This window comes from Dermacentor andersoni, chromosome 8 (assembly GCF_023375885.2).
Source record: "Dermacentor andersoni chromosome 8, qqDerAnde1_hic_scaffold, whole genome shotgun sequence".
In the NCBI taxonomy this organism is placed as follows: domain Eukaryota; kingdom Metazoa; phylum Arthropoda; class Arachnida; order Ixodida; family Ixodidae; genus Dermacentor; species Dermacentor andersoni.
Window position 1 is genome coordinate 50,961,020 of NC_092821.1, and position 22,064 is coordinate 50,983,083.

General features: G+C 50.2%; 1 protein-coding gene across 2 annotated transcripts in view; it reads right to left on the reverse strand.

Moving 5' to 3' along the window:
* Positions 1-3,407: 3,407 nt before the first annotated feature.
* The window catches only part of LOC126526272 (uncharacterized), a 58,096-nt gene continuing 39,439 nt past the window's right edge, over positions 3,408-22,064 (reverse strand). For both annotated transcript variants that reach the window (XM_055068080.2, XM_050174180.3), the window contains 2 exons: positions 20,647-20,797; positions 3,408-3,721 (listed from right to left, as the gene is read on the reverse strand). In XM_055068080.2, the coding sequence (XP_054924055.2) occupies positions 3,477-3,721; positions 20,647-20,797 (396 nt within the window). In that variant the 3' untranslated portion in view covers positions 3,408-3,476. The remainder of the gene's footprint in view (positions 3,722-20,646; positions 20,798-22,064) is intronic.

Genomic DNA, 22,064 nt, shown 5'->3' on the forward strand with positions numbered 1-22,064 from the left:
TCGAATGAGCCGAGCTCGACATTTGGCGCGCTACTGAGTAGTCCTTGTCCGAAGGTGGAACATGGGTCACCCATTTTGAAGCCGGTGTCTCGTTCGCGCCTGATCACTTGCCGCGTCATGCGATCGTCTATTGGGCATCTTGCACGTCGATGGGCTCCTGCGCCCCTTGCAGTCCCGCAGTGCGGAAGGAATGTTACCGTATTCGGTCAACGACCGCAGGGAAGTCCGGAAGTGTCGTTCCGATCGATTCATCAGTATTTCGTTTCTATGATGCGTGGACATATTGATGTTGTCGTTGAATGGTTGAGCTGCATCATCGCACCTCGACGAAGTACGAAATTATGGTTGATTCTTAACCGCGGCATCGTAAGATGCTAATGGGCTCGCGATGTCAAGTAGGAAAAAAACTTTGTTCCCGGCACCGGTAGTTCTAAGTTGAGCTCCGGGTGACGGGACTGGAGGCCTCTCGGCAGCGGATTATATAGGGAGTGGTGGTCCGCCGAGTGCGTTATCTCAGTTGGGTTGGAGCTGACATCGTCGTCCGGTTACCTGTCTCATGTATGTGCCCAAGCGAAGGCGAGCTTGGAGGTTGCGTCACCAACTCCCATGGATGGGAAGCCATCTCGGGCTCTAGAACTCGTGGTGTGATGTAGGGTACCGAACAGTGTGCGAGACCCGCGGTAGAAAAATTAGTTCGCTACCGTGGCCTACAGTGAAGAAGGCCACGATCCCGTGCGAGAAGACCTTGCCGGGCGCAGCTGCAGCGGCGAGATGGTACTGCTCCAAGATAGGCTGGGTTGTCATGTCAAAGCTGCAGCGGTGATCACCGGGCCCTTCCCACCGTATGATGAACAAGGGCTTACGTGAGCGCAGCCTGCGGGCCTCTCTCTCTCGAGGCACTACTTGGCACGATTGCGCGTCGAGGTGATGTACCTCATTTCCATACGCATAGGACAGCTGAACGAAAGCAGCTACCAAAACTCTCGTCCATTCAGGCCAGGACTGGCACCTGCTGCCTTTGTACTCATACTGTGTTTCGGTGCCGCAAATCTGGTTTATTGGAACCGGTCATGCTTTGTGGTCTGGCCAAACATGACGAGCGCCGAGTGCGTTGACTGTTTCCAGCTGACAGAACCCGTAGAACTCCAGTAGTTCCAAAATAACTGGCGATGGTAAGGCAGCAGGTAAAAATCCGGAGGTTACCGAGATGACGTAGTTAATTTGCTATAAACGCAGCAACACGTCTGGCACGACGTCCGCGAGGCAGTAAGGTGAGCCTCTCGAGGAGCCACGGGTGGCGTTCACAGTGGATACAGCAACCCCGGTACTCGCAGTAACGATATACATGGCCAAGGCAGTATATACGGCATCCCTTGGTGGCTCAGAGTCTGATGGTGTCCTGGGGGCAGATATTCATGGCGATGTAAAGGTGGACGGCGTTCCTTGGCAGCAGAAGTCACCAAAGACGGCAAAGTGTGGCGAAGACTGACCTTAGGAACGGGCTGCCGTAGGCTATTAATTTAGGCTATGCAATAGCGACTGAGAGCAGCAGACGAGAGGAATGGGGCCGAACGCCTAGTTTACGTTGCTTCTTCTTCGCGTCTTCCTTTCGTGCGGCCAGCGTGCGATACCCGAGACCAACTGGAGTCCGTCTTTCCAATACCGAGAAACGCATTAAACGATGCAAAGATACAGTGCGTGTGGAACCTGTCTACCATTTTCGAATGTGTGACGGATACACAAGCACAGCGAGAAATTCCTCACGTCAGAAATTTGAACGCTGAAGACGTACATGGAGAGCAAATAGACGATGAAGGTAGAAGTGTCAAGTATATCAGCTGCGATCGGCTTCCATGTTTTCGATAGTTTTGTCTTGGGGCTTTAACCAAGTTTGTTTGCTATGATGATGATAATGGCTGATGACATCTCTTTAAGAGGTGAAAAGAAATAATTACATAATCGATGTTAGCTGATTACTAACCATGTTGCACCCTAGTTTTCTGCCTATCTCTGCTTCATCCCATAATGTTACTTTAGTTACGGACGATACCGTTCCTATCTCTCGCCTTTCTCTACTAATACTGATGTCGTCTCTTTCTGATTTAAACTCTTCGTCAGCTTATAACCCAAGCGCTTTGGAAGGAAACGTTGCCTTATTTCCTGCCTTGACAACCCTGTCGTCATTGCGTAGGGTACGGCCGTAAGGCGGAACGGGCAGATCACCATGGGCGCTAGCCAAAATTGACACCGAGAGCTTAATTGCCACTTTAAGACAGTAGCCGAGCCGGGTATTGAGCAGAGGTAATCCTTTCAGAATACTTTTCCGGCCGCTAGTGTCACGGCGTGCGGGAGCATATTTACGGGAAACATTTTGCTCTATTGTGCGCTACAAATAAAGCATGAAAACATATCATTACGCAGGAAGTAGCGCAAACAAAACCATCTATTTACTGTTAACGAATAATTGAAACTTATTTAGGCTGCCATCGGAAGTGACCTCTTAAGTTCAGAAAGAAAAGAACTTGGTTAAAAATTCTTCCCTATAGCCAGATAACTCCATCCTAGTTGCGCAAGAGGAATGGTTAGCGAAAGCCGTGTGTCTTATAATCCTACATTGTACAAGTTCCTTTAACAGCTTGACTAACGTTATAAGGGAGGTCCTGTAGAAATATCGCTAAAGCGCAGTAGAAATTTATTTGAAACACATAAGGGATATCAAAACCACAATATTACCAAGTTCTTTTCCTAGGCTATAAAATTAACGCAGCCTAATTATAGCCGGTTCAGAGAATGAATTATGCCTTATTACAACAGTGCCAAGTTGTATGGTCAGTGCCAACGCGTGTGACAAGTGAACTATTATTCAAACGAAACAAATTGAATGTAATAGTGGACGACAAAATCTTTGCTAGCTGATGGAGAGGCTGAGTGAGAGTGGAAGGATGGAATGTTGAGCGCTCTAGGTGAGGAAAGGTGCATGCAAATGACTCCCTGAGGACGGTAGAAGTGGGATATTTCTCAAAAGATGATGCATGGGTAGATGTGAGGACGAAGCTCGTGGCTAAAGAGTGAGGAAGGAAAAGAAACTAATAAGGAATTTACACATCTCTTGCGTCAGTCAGCCTTTAATTTTTTAACACTTCCCTCAGAAACCTCGTGGCGACGCTATTGCGCGGTTGACCACGTGGTCGTGGGTCCGATCCCGGCAGCGTCGGCTGCATTCCGATGGAGGCGGAATGCAAAAACGGTCGTGTAGCATGCATTGAGTACACCTTCACCAACCTCGGGGGGTCTAAATATTCTGGAGCCCCGCACTACAATTTGTCTCATAATCTGGTTTGGCACGTAAATCAGGTTCGGCACGCGTAGCCCCGCAATATATTTAACGTTTTCTGTTCAATGATCTGTACAATAGCAAATAAATAATTTATTTATTTATTTATGGCACAGCTATGATGAAATCTCAAGGGAATCTCTCAGGGGAAAGTGGTATCTTCTGTTGTGGCTGGCGGGTCAGGGCTTGGGTTCTCGATCTCCGCGTTGATGGCCTCTCGGAGAGGTCCGAGCACTTCCTCGCGCAGCGCTCTCTGGAGGAGGTACTTGGAAGCTCGTTCCACGAATGGCTGCTCGAAGCCCAACACACTCTGGTAGTGGATCTCCTGTACGTCGGCCGACAAGATCTGCAGCTCGTCTAGCTGAGGCTTTGAGTCGTCCGACAGCGCTGCGGCATATCAGTGGCAAATGACAGTCCATCAATAACACACAAGAAAAATATAATGAACGATTAATTTCACAAATCTTATGTGCAGGAATGATTGTCCCATTAAGAAAGGCAATTACAGCGGCTGATAAAGACATTTTGCAACAAATTATTCAGGACCTTAACCAAGAAAGTGCAAGAATATGATTGAAGAATAATATGCAGAATACAATAATAACGTTCAACAGTCTGCCAAGGGAACAAGAATGAATTATCGCCAGTCAGCCTGTACATTCTTTTCATGGGCACGTTAATCTAGGTCGATTACTTACAGGTGACCCTGATCATCAACATGAAATGTACAGACGAATAAAAATGCGTCGTAGTACATACGGCCGGCATTACAAAATCCTCATTGGAAGCTTAAAACTATCGTTGAAAGGAAAAATGTAAAATCATTGCACTCTACCTGCACTTAAAGCAACTTAAAGTTTAACAAAAAAACTCACGAACAAGTTAAGGACCGTTGAAAGAGCGATGGAACGAAGAACATTAGGCGCAACGCTACGATACAGGAAGAGAGCGGTGTGGATCAGCGAGCCAACGGTGACAGCCAATATTCTGGTTGACATTAGGAGACAAATATGGAACTGGACAGGTCATGTTATGTGTAGGGCAGATAACCGGTGGACCGATAGGGTTACAGAACGGGTGCCGAGAGAAAGGAAACGCAGTCGAGGATGGCAGAAGACTAGGTGGGATGATTATATTAAGGAATTCGTAGGCGAAAGTTCGAATCACTTGGCGCTGGGCGGGGGTAATTGTAGATCACAGGGAGAGGCCTTCGCCCTGCACTGGACATACAAAAAAGGCTAATATTGACGATGGTAAAGACCATCGATTAACAAGGTGTTCCTTAAATATTTGTTTTCCTTTGTGGTGTCTTAGGAGAGCAACATAGGTGCATGATATTACGGACCCCTCTGTGCACACAAAATTCGCACAGATAAACGTTTTGTTATCGTTTTCATTAAATTACAGGGCGTACACAAACCCTACTTATTTCAAGTGGCAATAAAACACAGAAGTGGAGCAGGACATACTTGGTTCATTATTAAACAGTACGGTTGTTTTATGGATATTTCTATGTTGTTGGGACCCAAAAATTTTTGATTTGACAAAGTAACATAAGCCTACCTGCGGGCGTTCACACGTATTGTCCGCCATGCTACAGTTTTTCTCAGCCCAACTCCCTGAGAGTTTTGGTTGGGGAAACGATCGTTGACTGGAAGCATTTTCTCCATTCGACCAAGTTGGCTCAAGAGCCGCTCCTCGGCTAGAAAAGATGCCCCGCTTCTCAAGAATTAGTTAGACGTGTCATTGGAGCGCCCTGAACCCACCTCAGAATGGGCAGTGCAGCCATTAACTTTCTCGAGTAGAAGAGGAGTGGTGAGTGAAAGGGCGTTCTACAATACCGAGTAAATGTCAGTATTGACACGTGTACTTATCTTTATCGGGCGACCACGTTTCGCCGCTTAACAAATGCAATCGCACAGCGCGGGACGCGCCTGCATGTATCCGACGTTTCTGGAAAGTTATCGATGCTTCTACCCGGCTGTCTGTTGTCGCCGAACCTTGTGTTATCTGATTTCATCGCGTAGCGCGAATGGTGTAGAACTTTGTGGAAAGCACGCGGGTCCAAACGATTAGTCTGGAACATTCGACGACTGCTCTATAAAAGCCGACGCGCTTGACCCGCTGAGCAGATTTTCGACGATCGCCGAGCGTGTTCGCCGCTATCGTTGCGCTATAAGTGTAGCCTGTTTTGTGGGCACAGGTTCGCCCAATAAAAGTTAGTTTTCTTGTTCACAGTATTGCTACTGTGTTCTTTCTCCAACGTCACCACCACGTGACATCTGGTGGAGGTGCTTGTGCGTTCATGTACCGAACACCCCCGCAAAGCCGCGATCCAAGCCCGAAGCCCGAGGACAAAACCGACACCGCCCAAGACCAGCGTGCTAGCCGCAGACTGCAAGGCCTGCCCCCAGAGCACGGACTTCTACCTGAGGCGACAAAGAAGATCGTGGTCAAGACAACCTCAATGGCTGCCCCAGCGTCCCCCGTTATCCTACAACAACCCCGGGACCCACCGACCTTCCATGGAGCAGCGACTGAAGACCCGGAATCTTGGCTGGAGACCTACGAGCGAATCGCGACATTCAACAACTGGGACTCCGACGACAAGCTGCGGCATGTCTACTTCGCCTTAGAAGACGCCGCCAGAACGTGGTTTGAGAACAGGGAGTCGACCTTGACTACGTGGGACCTGTTCCGTAGCGGCTTCCTGTGCACCTTTACAAGTGTCGTGCGCAAGGAAAGGGCCGAAGCTATGCTGGACGCCCGAGTGCAGCTACCAAACGAGAACGTTGCCATCTTTACGGAAGAAATGACCCGTCTGTTCCGCCACGCCGACCCGGATATGGCCGAGGAAAAGAAAGTTCGCCTACTCATGCGTGGTGTGAAGGAGGAACTTTTCGCCGGGATGGTAAGAAGCCCACCGAAGACCGTCGAAGAGTTTCTTCGTGAGGCGACGAACATCGAGAAGACACTCGAAATGCGGAACCGGCAATTCAACCGCCGTACAAGCTCTACCCCCTACGCAGGAATTCAATCACTGGCCACGGACGATCTGCGCGAGACCATCAGGGCCATTGTGCGCGAAGAACTGCGCAAGGTCTTGCCTTCGTCGCAGCCTCAAGTGGCTTCGATCGCCGACATCGTAAAAGAAGAGGTGCACCGATCGCGTGGAGTTCCTGAGGTGCAACCAGAACCACCGCAGCCTCAGCCGCAAGCGATGAGCTACGCCGCCGTCGCCCGCCGTCAAGGTCCCTTTCCACTACCGCGCCAGGGCCCCGTAACGCCGCAATTCCGTCGACCACCACCGCCGCCGCCAGCACGCCCACCCGTCGCCCAGCGCAGCTACCCGAGGAAGACTGACGTTTGGCGCGCTCCTGACCACCGCCCGCTCTGCTACCACTGCGGAGAGGCAGGTCACGTCTACCGACGATGCCCATACCGAGAGATGGGACTGCGAGGTTTCGCCGTTAACGCGCCGCGTCCACAGTTTGGAGAGCGCCCACGTGACATCGCCGACTACCTCGCCGCTACTCATTGGAGCTCTCGACGACCGTCGCGTTCGCCATCACCAGGCCGCTACCTGTCGCCGCAGCGCCGACCATACAGTGGCCCAGCCCGGGGCCGGTCAGCGAGCCCATATCCGGAAAACTAAAAGCAGCAACCGATGGAGGTGCGGTTGCTGTTCGTCGAACTGACGAAGATCCTCCGCCGCCGACGAAAGCGCCGAAGAAACCATCTCGACGACATAATGACGACGCGCCGCCGTCCCGAGGAAGTCAGGAAGCCAAGACTGCACCGACGAAAGACGACTTCACGACGCGACGTACTAGCTTCAATTCAACACGACGTAGCCGTGATCCGACGCCAAGACCCAACTGCAACGCAAGACAAAGAACCACCGACCTCGACGTGCTTCTAGACGGCCACGCAGTCACCGCCTTAATCGACACAGGCGCCGATTACTCAGTCATGAGTGGACACATCGCCGTCCAGATGAAGAAGGTTAAGACTGCTTGGGAAGGCCCTCAAATTCGGACCGCTGGAGGACACCTGATTACGCCGACAGGAATGTGCACGGCAAGAATTACCATCCACGACCGGACTTACCCTGTCACCTTCGTTATCCTCCAACAGTGTTCACGAGACGTCATTCTCGGTATGGACTTCCTGAACCAACACGGCGCAGTCATCGACCTGAAGTCACAGTCAATAACGCTGTCGGAAGATAGAGCAATACCGCCGGAGAGCCCTCGTAGTCACCACGCCTTGAGTGTGCTTGAAGATCAAGTGAGCATCCCGCCTCGCTCCAGCATTGTTATTTTGGTCGGCACCGAAACACCCGCTGACGTAGAAGGCGTCATCGAAGGCGACCAACGTCTACTGCTCGACCGTGAAATTTGCGTCGCAAGAGGGATCGCTCGACTGCACGGAGGAAACACGAAAGTGTTGCTGACAAACTTCAGCAAGGAGTTCAAGCACATCAACAAGGGCACGACGATCGCATACATCGAGGAAATTGTGGAAACCAGCGATGCCTTTGTCCTCTCGGATTCTATCGCATCTACCCCGACAACCGTAGTTCCCGAGCCAGACTTCGACATAAGTCCAAGTCTCCCCGTGATTAAGCAACAGCAGCTCAGAAGTCTGCTCCGACGATACAAAAGCTGCTTTTCGACGACATCGAGGATTCGACAAACACCAGTCGCCAAGCATCGCATAATCACCGAGGAGTACGCTCGACCACTCCGCCAAAGCCCTTACCGAGTTTCGCCGCGAGAACGCGAAGCTATAAGAGAACAAGTCGACGAAATGCTGCGCGACGACATCATCCAGCCGTCGAAAAGCCCATGGGCATCCCCTGTTGTCCTGGTGAAGAAAAAGGACGGAACCCTACGTTTCTGCGTCGATTATCGTCGTCTGAACAAGATCACGAAGAAGGACGTATACCCCCTTCCACGGATAGACGACGCATTGGATCGGCTCTGCAACGCTAAGTACTTCTCCTCGATGGACCTCAAGTCTGGCTATTGGCAAATAGAAGTCGACGAAAGAGATCGCGAAAAGACCGCCTTCATCACCCCAGACGGCCTCTACGAATTCAAGGTTATGCCATTTGGACTGTGCTCGGCGCCTGCAACGTTCCAGCGCGTGATGGACACGGTTTTAGCGGAATTGAAATGGCAGACCTGTCTCGTTTACTTGGATGACGTCGTTGTATTCGCCGGAAATTTCGACGATCACCTTAGGCGGCTTGCCACAGTACTAGAGGCCATCAAGTCATCAGGGCTCACTCTGAAGCCAGAAAAATGCCGCTTCGCTTACGACGAGCTTCTGTTCCTAGGCCACGTCATCAGTAAATCCGGAGTACGCCCCGACCCCCAGAAAACAGCTGCCATCGCAAAGTTCCCGCAGCCCACCGACAAGAAGGCAGTGCGTAGATTCCTTGGCATGTGTGCCTACTACAGGCGCTTTGTCAAGGACTTTTCACGCATCGCCGAGCCGTTGACACATCTAACTAAATGTGATGTTGAGTTCAAGTGGGAAACGCCGCAGGCCGACGCATTTGAAGAACTCAAACGACGCATGCAGTCGCCGCCGGTACTTGCGCACTTCGACGAGTACGCCGATACAGAAATCCATACTGACGCCAGTAGCCTAGGCCTCGGTGCCGTTCTAGTCCAGAGGAGAAACGGAGTCGAACAGGTGATAGCTTACGCTAGCCGGTCGCTGTCAAAAGCGGAAGGCAACTATTCTACAACCGAAAAGGAATGCCTCGCCATCGTTTGGGCTACAGCTAAATTTCGCCCTTATCTTTATGGCAGGCCATTCAAAGTCGTCAGTGACCATCACGCGTTGTGTTGGCTAGCGAGTATAAAGGATCCTTCAGGACGACTGGCACGGTGGAGCCTCAGACTACAAGAATACGACATCACTGTAACCTACAAGTCAGGACGAAAACACTCCGATGCCGATTGCCTATCACGCGCCCCCATTGACCCGCCGCCGCAAGATGACGAAGATGACGCCTTCCTTGGCATGATAAGCGCGGAAGACTTCGCTGAACAGCAACGGGCAGACCCGGAGCTAAAAGGCCTGGTGGAATATTTGGAAGGGCACACCGACGTTGTCCCCAGGGCATTTAAGCGCGGATTATCTTCCTTCACGCTTCAAAACAATCTCCTCGTGAAGAAGAACTTTTCACCAGTCCGCGCCAACTACCTTCTTGTTGTCCCGTCAGGACTTCGTCCAGAAGTATTGCACGCCCTACATGATGATCCGACCGCTGGACACCTCGGTTTTTCCCGGACACTATCGAGGCTACAAGAAAAGTATTATTGGCCGCGCCTGACCGCCGACGTCGCCCGTTATGTCAGAACATGCCGAGACTGTCAGCGACGCAAGACACCGCCGACAAGGCCAGCCGGATTACTACAGCCAATCGAGCCTCCTTGCCGACCATTCCAGCAGATCGGGATGGACTTGCTGGGACCCTTTCCGACGTCAACAACCGGAAATAAGTGGATCGTCGTGGCGACAGACTACCTCACCCGCTTCGCTGAAACTAAAGCACTGCCGAAAGGTAGCGCAGCCGAAGTGGCGAAATTCTTTGTCGAAAACATCCTGCTTCGACATGGCGCCCCAGAAGTCCTCATCACCGACAGAGGAACGGCCTTTACAGCGGAGCTCACCCAAGCCATTCTGAAATACAGTCAGACAAGGCAAAGGAGAACCACGGCCTACCATCCGCAGACGAATGGTCTTACGGAGCGGCTGAATAAGACCCTCGCCGACATGCTAGCGATGTACGTCGACGTCGAACACAAGACCTGGGATGCCGTCCTGCCGTACGTAACATTCGCTTACAACACGGCGGTGCAAGAAACAACACAGATCACGCCGTTTAAGCTGGTTTACGGCAGGAACCCGACGACGACGCTCGACGCCATGCTGCCCCACGTCACTGACGAAGAGAATGTTGACGTCGCTAGCTATCTCCAGCGAGCCGAAGAAGCCCGACAGCTCGCCCGCCTACGGATCAAGAACCAACAGAGGACCGACAGCCGACACTACAACCTCCGACGACGCTTTGTTGAGTACCAGCCCGGCGACCGTGTTTGGGTTTGGACCCCGATACGCCGACGAGGACTCAGTGAGAAACTACTCCGACGCTATTTCGGACCCTACAAGGTCATCCGACGTATTGGCGCTCTGGACTATGAGGTCGTGCCAGACGGCATTTCGCATTCACAGCGGCGCCGCGCACGATCTGAAGTGGTCCACGTGGTGCGCCTTAAACCCTTTTACGGACGCTGACGAACTTCGTCATTTTGTTCTTTTCTTTGCTACGAGTGCTTTTGTTTATTACCTTCGTTTGTTTGCAGCATCGGGTCGATGCTTTTTAAGAGGGGGGTATTGACACGTGTACTTATCTTTATCGGGCGACCACGTTTCGCCGCTTAACAAATGCAATCGCACAGCGCGGGACGCGCCTGCATGTATCCGACGTTTCTGGAAAGTTATCGATGCTTCTACCCGGCTGTCTGTTGTCGCCGAACCTTGTGTTATCTGATTTCATCGCGTAGCGCGAATGGTGTAGAACTTTGTGGAAAGCACGCGGGTCCAAACGATTAGTCTGGAACATTCGACGACTGCTCTATAAAAGCCGACGCGCTTGACCCGCTGAGCAGATTTTCGACGATCGCCGAGCGTGTTCGCCGCTATCGTTGCGCTATAAGTGTAGCCTGTTTTGTGGGCACAGGTTCGCCCAATAAAAGTTAGTTTTCTTGTTCACAGTATTGCTACTGTGTTCTTTCTCCAACGTCACCACCACGTGACAGTATTGTTTTTTATCCCCATACCAGGAAGAAATAAATCGTTGCCAGCATTGTAATGTGGCAGTAATGGTCATGTACAAGAAATACAAGAAGCACTGTTAGATTCTCTTTTACAAATCTCAAAATGTGGTTTTTAACTATGTACTCCTTGGTTCTTTATATTCTCTGGCATTTCACGAACTCTAACCGATACTCAGCACGTCCCCCAGTTTGGCCACGCACTGTAGTAAAACAAGGGCTTTACTTAGAAAAATATGCGACACGATAAACATCTCTCAAGTTGGCGCGTCGCCTACGTCCTCTTCTTCATCGCTCGTAAGCAAGCCGAAAAACATAATGTGGCAATACAGCGCCAGGTGTTTCTTTTTTCTGCTGGAGTCTATTAAACGGTCATATTTAGGTCTCTCTGATAGTGGCTAATAGGCCAAATGCTTGGCGGACGTAACAAGAAAATTTTCAATATATCTCATTGCTAAGGTATGCTAATTACTGCATCAGAATTGCACAATAGCATCTTAGAAGCAGTGAATTCACGCGTACTGAGCAGCAATCCTAACACTCGCGCCAATTTGTAGATATGCGACCCTCAAATGTACTGCTCAATATTTTGGCTTTCCACTTGACGCTTTCGCAAGAGTCTGGGTCAAACTGTTCTGGACAATGCTAAATGTCACGTCAATGCGTTTTTTCGGACGCATATCTCGAATGTAGCGCCAGCCTTAGACTCCTGGAAGGTGTGCGTGACTTTACTGCTTCTCGTCTTGAATTTGGCAAGCGAGACATGCGCCCTAAAGAGTAAGTAATAATTTAAAAAGTAATTTCACACTTCGCACTTATTTCGCAAAACCATCGCTGCAATTTCTTCCGCTGCTACTATTCGGCCAAGCCATGTAGCCTATCCGCAAAAACATCATGCGTGTAGGTATGACAGTTTTAATAAAAAAAATATCGGGCAGAACTCCTCTGCGATGACTATCCAAATATCCAAAACGCCCCACGTATGACACGCGCACTGCAGCGGGGCTCCTCTCTTGCGCATTCCCTCTGGACACGCTGCGCCACATAGCTGTATGCCTCCGAAGTCGAGCAGTTGTCCCGGAGATGCGTGGTGCACCTGCGCTCCTCCCTTTTGCCGACATTGAGAAATAATATATGCCTCTCTGCGGGTGCTCTTCACGCAGCGTGCTCAAGCGTCAGGCTACCGCGCTTGTAGAATCCATGCGGCGCGGGTTCTTTTTCACCCAGCAACGGAGACGTTCAAAACGTTTCTTTTTTTTTTTCAATGAATAGTTCCGATCGCGCCCCCATTTCTAGACTGCGCTGCCCGTTTGCCGTTGAGTTCATTTAAGAATATAATAAATTCTGGGGTATCGAGCGCCCCAAACCACGATGCCGTAATGGGCAACTCCGGAGTATTTTTCACCAACTGGGATTTTAGACCACCCACCCAATCCATAGTAGTATTTATTTATTTTTTATTTATTTTTTTATATCGTGCCTCCATCGAAATTCCGCCGCCGCAGACGTGTCGTTGAGCCCAGCAGGTTTGCCTCTGACCTATTGTAGGTGTTGCCACAAATGTGTAAACGAGTCCCTGAAGCGGGGTCGGAACGGTGTGCAGCGTGGTGTATACGATTCGTTTTCTTCTCTGTCCTCGTCTAGTCGTGCTGCAAAGTGCTAGTGGTAGCCGCGGGATCGGCCTTCATTTTTAGACTGCACTGTATTCGGAAATGGCCCACATTTTATGTTAGCAAATTCGATAGCTCCAAATGGAGCTTGTCTAACAATGCCAAGAATGCTATTCGCAGTAGAAGTGCTCAGCATAAAAAAATTCACCAACGATTACGAAATTCCCTAATGCTAATTTCGAGCGCGGCTGTTTAGGCGTTTTGAATGCACGATATATTGTGGCAAAGAATTTGATACTGAACGATAGGGTCCTCTCGACAGCTGTGCTGAGCCTCTGCGGCAGACGAGGCACTTCCACCGGTTGCGTCGCTTATTGCTCAGAAATAGCTGGCTTCGTAATGTGATTTATATTGTCACGGAGTAGCTACAGCCAAGCACGAAACAGTGTCGAAACTGTGAATTACAAATTTAACTATTTATAGGCCGAACTTGGATGGATGGATGGAATAACTTTAATGAAAGGTCCTGCGAGCTACGGGGCGCAAGGTCCCACAGAGCGGGCTACTTTCACGTTGGGACCGGGAGTTGTAACTCCCTGGGCGCATCGTGGGCTCGCTGGACAGCCCAGAGCTGCTCCGCCTGGTCCGTGCTGCGTAATGCTTCTTGTAGCCTGGCGGAGTCTTGATCCTTGTTTGCGTGGGTCCGACCACACGGCCAGAGCAAGTGATGTACGTCTAGTGTGCTATGGCAACTTTCCCAATATGATGTTTTCTATAGGTCAGGCATGTAGTGATGTAGTCTGGGGTACGTATTTGTTTGAAGCATTCTGAACGTGAGGGCTTGAGGCCTGGTGAGCTTATTGTGAGGTGTGCTGTGTATTCTGCGTCTAGATAGAAGCGCTTTGTGATCTCGTTGTATGTGGAGGGAGGGTCCCGATTCTCGCTTGGATGGTCACGACCAGAATAGGTGGCGTCGCGGAGGGTTAGGTCTCGCGCGCTCCTGTGAGCCATCTCATTGAAATTGCGAGGGGCATCCTCGATCTCTCCGAGGTGTGCCGGGAACCAGCAGATGGTGTGATGCTGCAGCGGTGCGGATCTATTTATTATTTGTAGTGCTTGGCTTGCAACTGCTCCTTTCTGAAAGGCTTTGACGGCCAAGCGTGAATCGCTGTAGACGTGGGTAGTGGTCGGGTCTGTGAGCGCGAGTGCAATGGCTGTGTGACGATAGAGTGTGACTTGACCTTGTTTATTGATCGTGGTGGCAACGAAAGCCTTCCTGGTCGGGTACTGTGCCGCGTCTACGAAACAGACTAAGATCTTCTTATCACGTATTTCGCGCAGGATGAACTATCCGCGTGCCAGCCTTCTGGGTTGATGGTGCGCGGGTATCATGTTCCGCGGGAGTGGGCGAACCGTGCAGGAGTTGCGTGTGTCCGTCGGAACGCTTTGATATAGATTCTCCGTTACTGTGGTGTCATGACCTAGTTTCGATGAGATTTCTCTACCCGGTTTGGTTCCAGAGAGACTTGTCCATTGAGGCCGTTATTGAGCTTCGGCGATTTCTTCAAGTGTATTGTGTACCCCCAGTTGCAGCAGGAGTGCTGTCCCTGTGTTCTTGGGGATTCCCAGCGCTAGTTTGACTAGCTTCCTCAGTTGTACATTGAGTTTGTCCTTCTCCGCTACCTTCCATCTGTGCATGGCCGCCTCATAGGTGAAGTGGCATAGCGCAAAGGCGTGTGTTAGCTTGAGGAGATTTTTTTCCTTAAGGCCGTGTTGTCTGTTTGCTACGCATCGTATGAAATTCAAAGCATTATTCGACTTTGTCACGATCTTCTCCACCGTCGCGGCGTTTGAGCCGTTGCTCTCAATGAGCATCCCAAGGACTCTGATTTTGCTGACATGTGGCATGGTTCCTCCGTCTTTTGTTCTGAGAGTAATGGAGTGTGTGTCTCTGATTTTGTTCTTTGGCTTGGGACCGCTTCTCGATGGTTTGTAGGCGAGGAGCTCCTACTTCGCAGGCGAACATCGCAGGCCGGTGGGAGCGAGGTACTCCTCGATCGCGTCGATCTCTTGCTGCAGAGCGCTTTCAATTGATCCCAGGCTACCTCCGGGGACCCAGAGCGTTACGTCATCTGCGTATATCGTGTATTTGACGTTCTCGATTTCATCCAGTTTCTTGCCTAGGCCGGCAAGCGCAAGGTTAAAAAGCGTCGGAGAGATGACAGAACCTTGCGGGGTGCCCTTGCCGCCGAGTTTGTATTTCTGGGGCTTGATTTCCCCTAGACGGAGGGTGGCCGTGCTGTCGGTCAGGAACAATTTTGTATAAGCGTAGAGTCTCGTACCGAGGTCGAGGTGGGAGATCGTGCCGAGTATGTAGTCATGTGATAAATTATTAAATCCCTTTTCGAGGATTACTCTCGTAATCCTCGAAAAGGAAAGGGAAAGGGAAAAGGAAATCCTCGAAAAGGACGCGAGAGTAATCCCTAGGATTACTCTCGCGTCTCTCGTGTCTGCGTCAATGATGTCATGCTTGAGGAGCTTCATGGCGTCTTGGGTGGATAGCCCGGGTCTAAAGCCGGTCATTGCTGTGGGGTAGACATCTTTTTCTTCCAGATGTTTCGAGAGCCTGTTTAGGGCCGCGTGCTCGGCTACCTTGCCGACACAAGACGTCAGCGAGATAGGTCTGAGGTTATTGACCTTGGGCGCCTTGCCAGGCTTTGGGATGAGCACGATGAGGGCCGTTTTCCAGTCTTCGGGTAGTGCTCCGTTCCTCCAGATTTTGTTTATTTCCTCTGTGAGGGTTTCGATTGAGGTTTCGTCGAGGTTTCTAAGTGCCTTGTTAGTTACGCCGTCCGGCCCCGGCGCTGACTTGCTGTTTAGGTTCTGAAGCGACGTGCGGATCTCTTCGGTTGAGAAGTCCCGATCTAGTTTTGGGTTGGCTTTGCCGCGATATACTTCGGCGGTCGTGCCTCTAGCATTTTTGGCCAGCGGGAGGTACTTGTCGGCGAGACAGTCAATGAGCTCATTTTCCGTGGTAATTTGTAGTTCCTCGTGCATGATCCTGTTCAGCGTACGACCCTGGTCCGCTTTGCTTCTGGTTATGTCTAAAATATGTTTGAGCAGGTGCCACGTCGTCCCGCTGTTGATGCGGCCGTCCGCGGCGTCTCACACCTCGTTCCATTGTTGGTTAGATAGTTGCGTGCAATGTTCTGCAATCAGCCGGTTGAGGGAAGAAATTATTTTCCTCAGCCATCGATTGTGTCTTTGTTCATTCCATCTCCTGGTGAGCGATAGTTTGGCTTCGAGCATGTGAGCCAGTCGGCTGTCCATGCTTTGAACGGAGAGATCTGTCTCTATTTCCTTCGTGGCCGCCTTAATGTCGGCCTTTAGTTGCGACGTCCATTGTTTCCTTGATTTTTTGCCTGTTCGGCGTTCGTGTCTGAACTCGCGGAACTTGTCCCAGTCGACGTACGTCATTTTTCTGGGTCCTCTGGATGGGGTGTCAATCGTTGTCTCAACAATGTGATGATTGCTGCCCGGATCCTCGAGGAGGTTGTTCCACTGATAGTTTGGAACGTTGCGGACGAAAGTGAGATCTGGCGTTGTGTCGCGGTTGACCGAGTTACCCGTTCTTGTGGGGTATTCGGCATTCGTGATGAGCGTTAGGTCAAGTTCATCGGCGTCGTTTAATACGTCCTTGCCCTTGGCTCTGCTGGCGACGTATCCCCAGGCCGTGTTAGAGGCGTTGAAGTCCCCGGCCATGATAATGGGGTTGTCGCCGGCACGGTTGCGGGCGAGCTGGAGTATTTGCCTAAATTTTTGTACTCTGTGCTTGGGGCTGCTATAAACGTTTAGGATGAATATGCTCTTGGCGATCTTGGCTCTAGGGAAGACTTCCGTGAGAATGGATTCGCAATTGCTGCGGTCGTGATTAATATTGTGTGTCGTGTGGGCTAGCTTGTTGCTGACCAACATAGCGATACCTCTACATTTGTGTTGCGGTGTCACTGCAGTCGCGTCATAGCCGGATAGCGAGGGTGTAGCGGTATTTGTCTCTTGTAGGAGAATGACATGGGGTTTTTCTTCTTTGGCTCGAATGTATTGTTGTAGGGTGGCCTTTTTGCGGACGTAGCCCTTACCATTCCATTGCCAAAGGTGAAACGTTTCAGTTTGCACAGCCATCTTTGTTGTTGGCATCGGGTGGCCTTTGTGAGGCCACGTTGTTGCTTTCTCTATCGAGCGACAACGCCCGAGATAGCTTGGTGACAGTAGAATGTGACGTCACAGACGGGTGGTCTGCCATTTCTAGCGCGTTGAGCCTTGCCCCATGGATGTTGATCATCTCCATCATGTGGTTGATTTGTAGCGTTATCCTGTCGTAATCTTCCTTGAGGGTCCCTACAGTCGTCGCAAGTTTGTCTAGCCTTTCCTTCAGTGACGCGACGGTAGTTGTGAGCCCGCCGAGCAGTTCCTTGATTCCCTTAATGTCGCTGTCCGTGCTCGATGGATGTGTGTTTGTCACGGCTTTTCTCTTATGCGGATTGTGCGTGGATTCCGCGACGGGTACTTCTACTACCATGGGTTCTGATCTGGCTTCCGTTTGATTAGAGTCGGAGGGTGGTGGCGTTTTCAGCTGTCTGATTTACTCGACGAGTTGTGTGATTGTTTGCCTTAACTCTTTGTTTTCGTGTTCTAGACTTTTAATTGTATTCGCTATTTCTACTTGCTCTGGCCGTGCCATCGGACTCACCTGGCTGGCGGCCTGCTGTTGGTGCTGCTGTTCTTGTCGCTCCTGTTGCTGGTGCTGCTGAATTCGTTGGGCTTACGTCAACCGGTCATCACCGCCAACTCGTGGGCTGAGGGTGAATCGTATCCTTGACAAGGATCTCTGGCTCAGGTTCCTGGAGCGTCCTTGCGATCGTGACGACAGGCGACCGCGGTTCCTCGATCTCGAGCGGCCCCGCTCACCAGACAAGCGAGCATATGCGTTGACGGCCACGTTGTCGTTGATGGCGCTACACTCGGCGTTCTTGAGCGGCGGGAAGTCGTGCTGACTCAGGGCGATTGGTCCTGATCTCGTGGTGCTTTTGCATGCGTTTGCTGCGATTCTTCTTTTAACTCGTCTTCTTCGGACGACGTAGGGGAGTTGGAAGCGGTTCATGCATTCCTTGCTTGCCATGACGTGATTTCCCTCGCAGAGCGCACACTTGATCGAGGTGCACACATGATCTGCGTTAGGGTTAGCTAGTCCACAGCCTTTGCAAATTGCGTCGTCGGGCGAGGGGCATACGTCCGCACGATGGCCGAGTCTGCCGCACACATGGCACATAGCGATCTGCTTGCGGTAAAGAGAACACTTGATCAGGGCATTGTCGTATCTGACATAGTTCGGGACTCGAAAGCCGTCGAAGGCAATGATGACCGTGCCAGTTTCCTTGATTCTCTTTGCCGCCAGAGCGAGAGGGTTGCGTGGGTTGACGATCTTGCGGTTTATGGAGTCCGGCGTCTCATCGAGCGGAACCCCTCTTATAACGCCTTTGCACGTTTCGTGCGGCGCCGTCCTATATGCAGTGGTTTCAAACGTTTGCTCTCCTATGGAAATGCTGCGGTTCCTGAGGTATTTTGCTGCGTTCGCTTTGGACGGTGTGCTGACCACCATGATGTTCTGCTTCAAATTGGGGCATATCGTGTCCTCGCTTCGCTCGTTAGGTTCGATGCAAGCAGCCATGCAAATTGCTTTGGTGACCTAAGTTGGCCTACCTTGGCTATGTTGATACCGCCACGTATGCGAATCGCGATCTTGATGTCATCTTGGGGCAGCGCGGGCATCCTGCTTGCTTTGATCAAGAAGTTTCTCGCTGTTGAGACAGTTGCGTTCGTATTCCCTCCCTTTCGCTGGTGGTTAACGAGGTTGGGCTGGATCAACGCAGTCTTAATTACTGATGGGCGTGGCGCCACGATAGTCCACCCGGCGTCTGCGGTGAAGTCTTCCGGGCTCATGTCTTGGCCATTGACTTCGTATACCATCACTGTAGGGTCGTTCTAGGGTGGAAGGCTCGTTTGTTGTGATAGCTGGAGGCCCCCGCAGCCTGGGTGGGCCGAACTTGTGCCCAGCAAAACAAGTAACACGCAAGCACAACGAAATTGGCGAGTCGAGTCGGCGGTCGTTGAAAATATGATCTGCAGGTCAAGTGGGTAAGTTTTTACACCTGGCTCGTCGAAGGTTCCAGTGTGATCGCTGGCACCCGCGTGGCTTCCAGAAAATACTGCACAGTTTGCGTCGCGCACACAATCACATTGCAGAAATATATGGTGACAACAGTCAGCTGATCGAACTATGGATAACATTCGAGAAACTTCTCTTATATGCGTGCGCGTCGTGCCTCGACGGATAACGTTTAGCGTTTGTTAGCCCGCGAAAAGCAGTGGCCAAAGGAAGACAAAGTGAACACAAGACACGCAGCTAAAGGCTTTACGACGCGCTGTGCTCTGACGCCATCTCGTAGCGCTTGTCGCAGAGCACGTCATGCGCAGCACTATGATTTTCTTCTCGTGCTTTCCTCCTTGCGCTCTCTTCGCTGCCGCCGCCTTTCATTCCGCGCTGCGTTCCGCTCTTTCATCCTTCGCTGCTGTGCTTGTTCGCTCGGTAACGCCGACACTCGCCGCAGGAACAAACGCCTAATAGCTGTGCTCTATATGGTGGTTGAACTGTACATGTCTTCAGCCACTGTGTCAAGAAAGGGCTACTATGATTACATTAATCAGTTCAATAGATCCCATGGGCTCCGCTAAACTGCGCTGTTCCTGGGAATAGATAAGCCCCCCCCCCCCCCCCCCCACCTCATGGCTCCGTACTAAAATATTTCATGGAACACATTTTCGGTTTAAAACTGAACGCGAAGGATGCATCTAGCTCATCCTTTTTTTGTATCTGCATCCAAATGATCAAAGTTATCGTGGTAGAACATATTACTAGTGTGATTTGAAGGTATTTGCTCTCATCCAGCACTTGCCGAGATATTCAGCATCTACCTTCTTACTTCGCCACGCTTCTAACAGCCTTCCTGCAACGGAATTCCGGTATGTAATGTACTTAAAATCCTTCAACCAACCCATATTTTGTTCAGTACGAGGAACTGGCTTCAGCGTAGGGATGGCGGGAGGGTATGTGATAAACGTAGTGAATGCGCATTGATTCACATGACGGGACCAGTACGCATTTTTGAATCGCGTGTATTTATGTATTTAATAAATGCAGCTGTGTTAGCCTGCAAGATAAAACTGATGCCACTCCAGCCTTCCGTGGTTAATGCTTCTTTCATTTTGTTTTATTGGCATTGGCCAGTTTCTTACACGTAATGGTGTTTGGTGTTTATTTGTCGAACACTTGTATGCGCAGTATACAATGAAACACGAAACATGGTAGTTTGTACAGTGTTGTCATGTGTGTCCTTCAGCTCCTTGATTCACCAACGTGACGTGTTTAGCACATAAACATTAAATAAGACCACAGTGAAGTTCACTGGTAACGGGAGCTTGCGTGTGCACAATCATTTGACTATTACACCCCACCCCCAGACATGCCCACTCACGCAGTTTGAATGACTATAACACGCCCTGTGCAATCCCACTCGCAGCTGTGCGCAAGCATTCACGGAGCTGGCAAGCATGCGCGTTGTGGCAGTGAAGTCCCCTTCATGACACGAGAGAGCGCCACTCAGTATTCTTGAAGAGAATAGTCATCACTGCATCAAGCGCAGCTGAGAGAAAAAAAACTAGTTATTTATGCTACTAATACATTGAACCATGCAATCAGGTCAAGCGATGAACGTACTCATGTACTTACCCGCCCCAAAGCGCGCGTTGGCGACCACAGGCCCGGTGAAGCGCAGGTACATCCGTGGTAGGCCCGTGATGCCTAGGTTACAGATGCCATCGAGCTGGGCACGGAGCCTCACGTTCCACGTTGTGTGCGCTGAGCTCAAATTGCAGTTGACCTGTGAATGAATTCATTTTGCTTGTTAGTGTACACGTACGTCAGGGTTCGAGCGCCTCAGTTATATTACATCAAAAATATGAACACCCCCTCTGTCTATTTCTGAAATTATTGTATCTTTCCTATCGATACGTATTTGCCCAGCTTCACCCCTGATGTGCAATTATTGGCTTTGCTGTATTGTTAACATAAGACACCTCACATGCTCCTAATTGATGATTTCCTTATTGGTGAAATATTTTTACATATTTAGCATGTTTCAGGATATGTGACCACCTGCATATTGGCTTCGCAAATAGTATTATAACCGGGATCGAATCCCGGCCAGGGCGGCCGCATTTCGATGGGGGCGAAATGCGAAAACACTCGTGTACATAGATTTAGGTGCACGTTAAAGAACCCCAGGTGATCGAAATTTCCGGAGTCCTCCACTACGGCGTGCCTCGTAATCAGAAAGTGGTTTCGGCACGTAAAACCCCATAGTATTATAACTTTATATACAACTTTGTGTATAAGCCTACCACAACTCGACCTCCTTCTTCACGTTTATGGTCAACCAATAAAACATAAAACGAGCAATGTTGGCTCTCTGTTCTCCTCAACAAGTCAAATTGTACATGTCGGTCACGTCAAATGGAACATATCTCGACATGTTATATCAATGATAAGGTTGCTTGACGTTGCCGTGTTCCTAACATAAAATAATTCTTATGCTCCTAATTAGTGATATTCTTCTTCGTGAATTTCTTAATATATCCGGCATGCTTCTCAATATCAAACCATTGGCATAATTACCTACACAAATATTAGGTGTTCTTAAGATAAAAAAGCTTGTATGGTGCTAATTAGTAATTTCCTTCTCGATAAATTTTTTAAAATAAATTTAACGTGTTTTTGCTATGAAAGCACCGGCATAGTTGACTATGCAAATGTTATGTGGTCTTAAAACAGAACAGCTCGTGTGTTCCTGATTAGTGATTAACTACTTGACGAATTTTTTTAGTTATTCATGATGTCTCTCGGCGTGAGGTCGCGGGCATAATTGAGTACGCAAATATTAACCACCTTGCAAGAAACTTTGTGCATTACCTACCACCATACTACCGCTAGGTTCAGGTTTATGGATAACCAATAAAATATAAAACAATGGATGTCGCCTCTCTGCAGGACGACTCAACAGAACAATCTGTACGTGTCTATAGCACGAAGTGGCAGATATGTAAAAGCGCTATCGGAAAACCGCGCGCCCAAATCCAGAGACAGCAGCT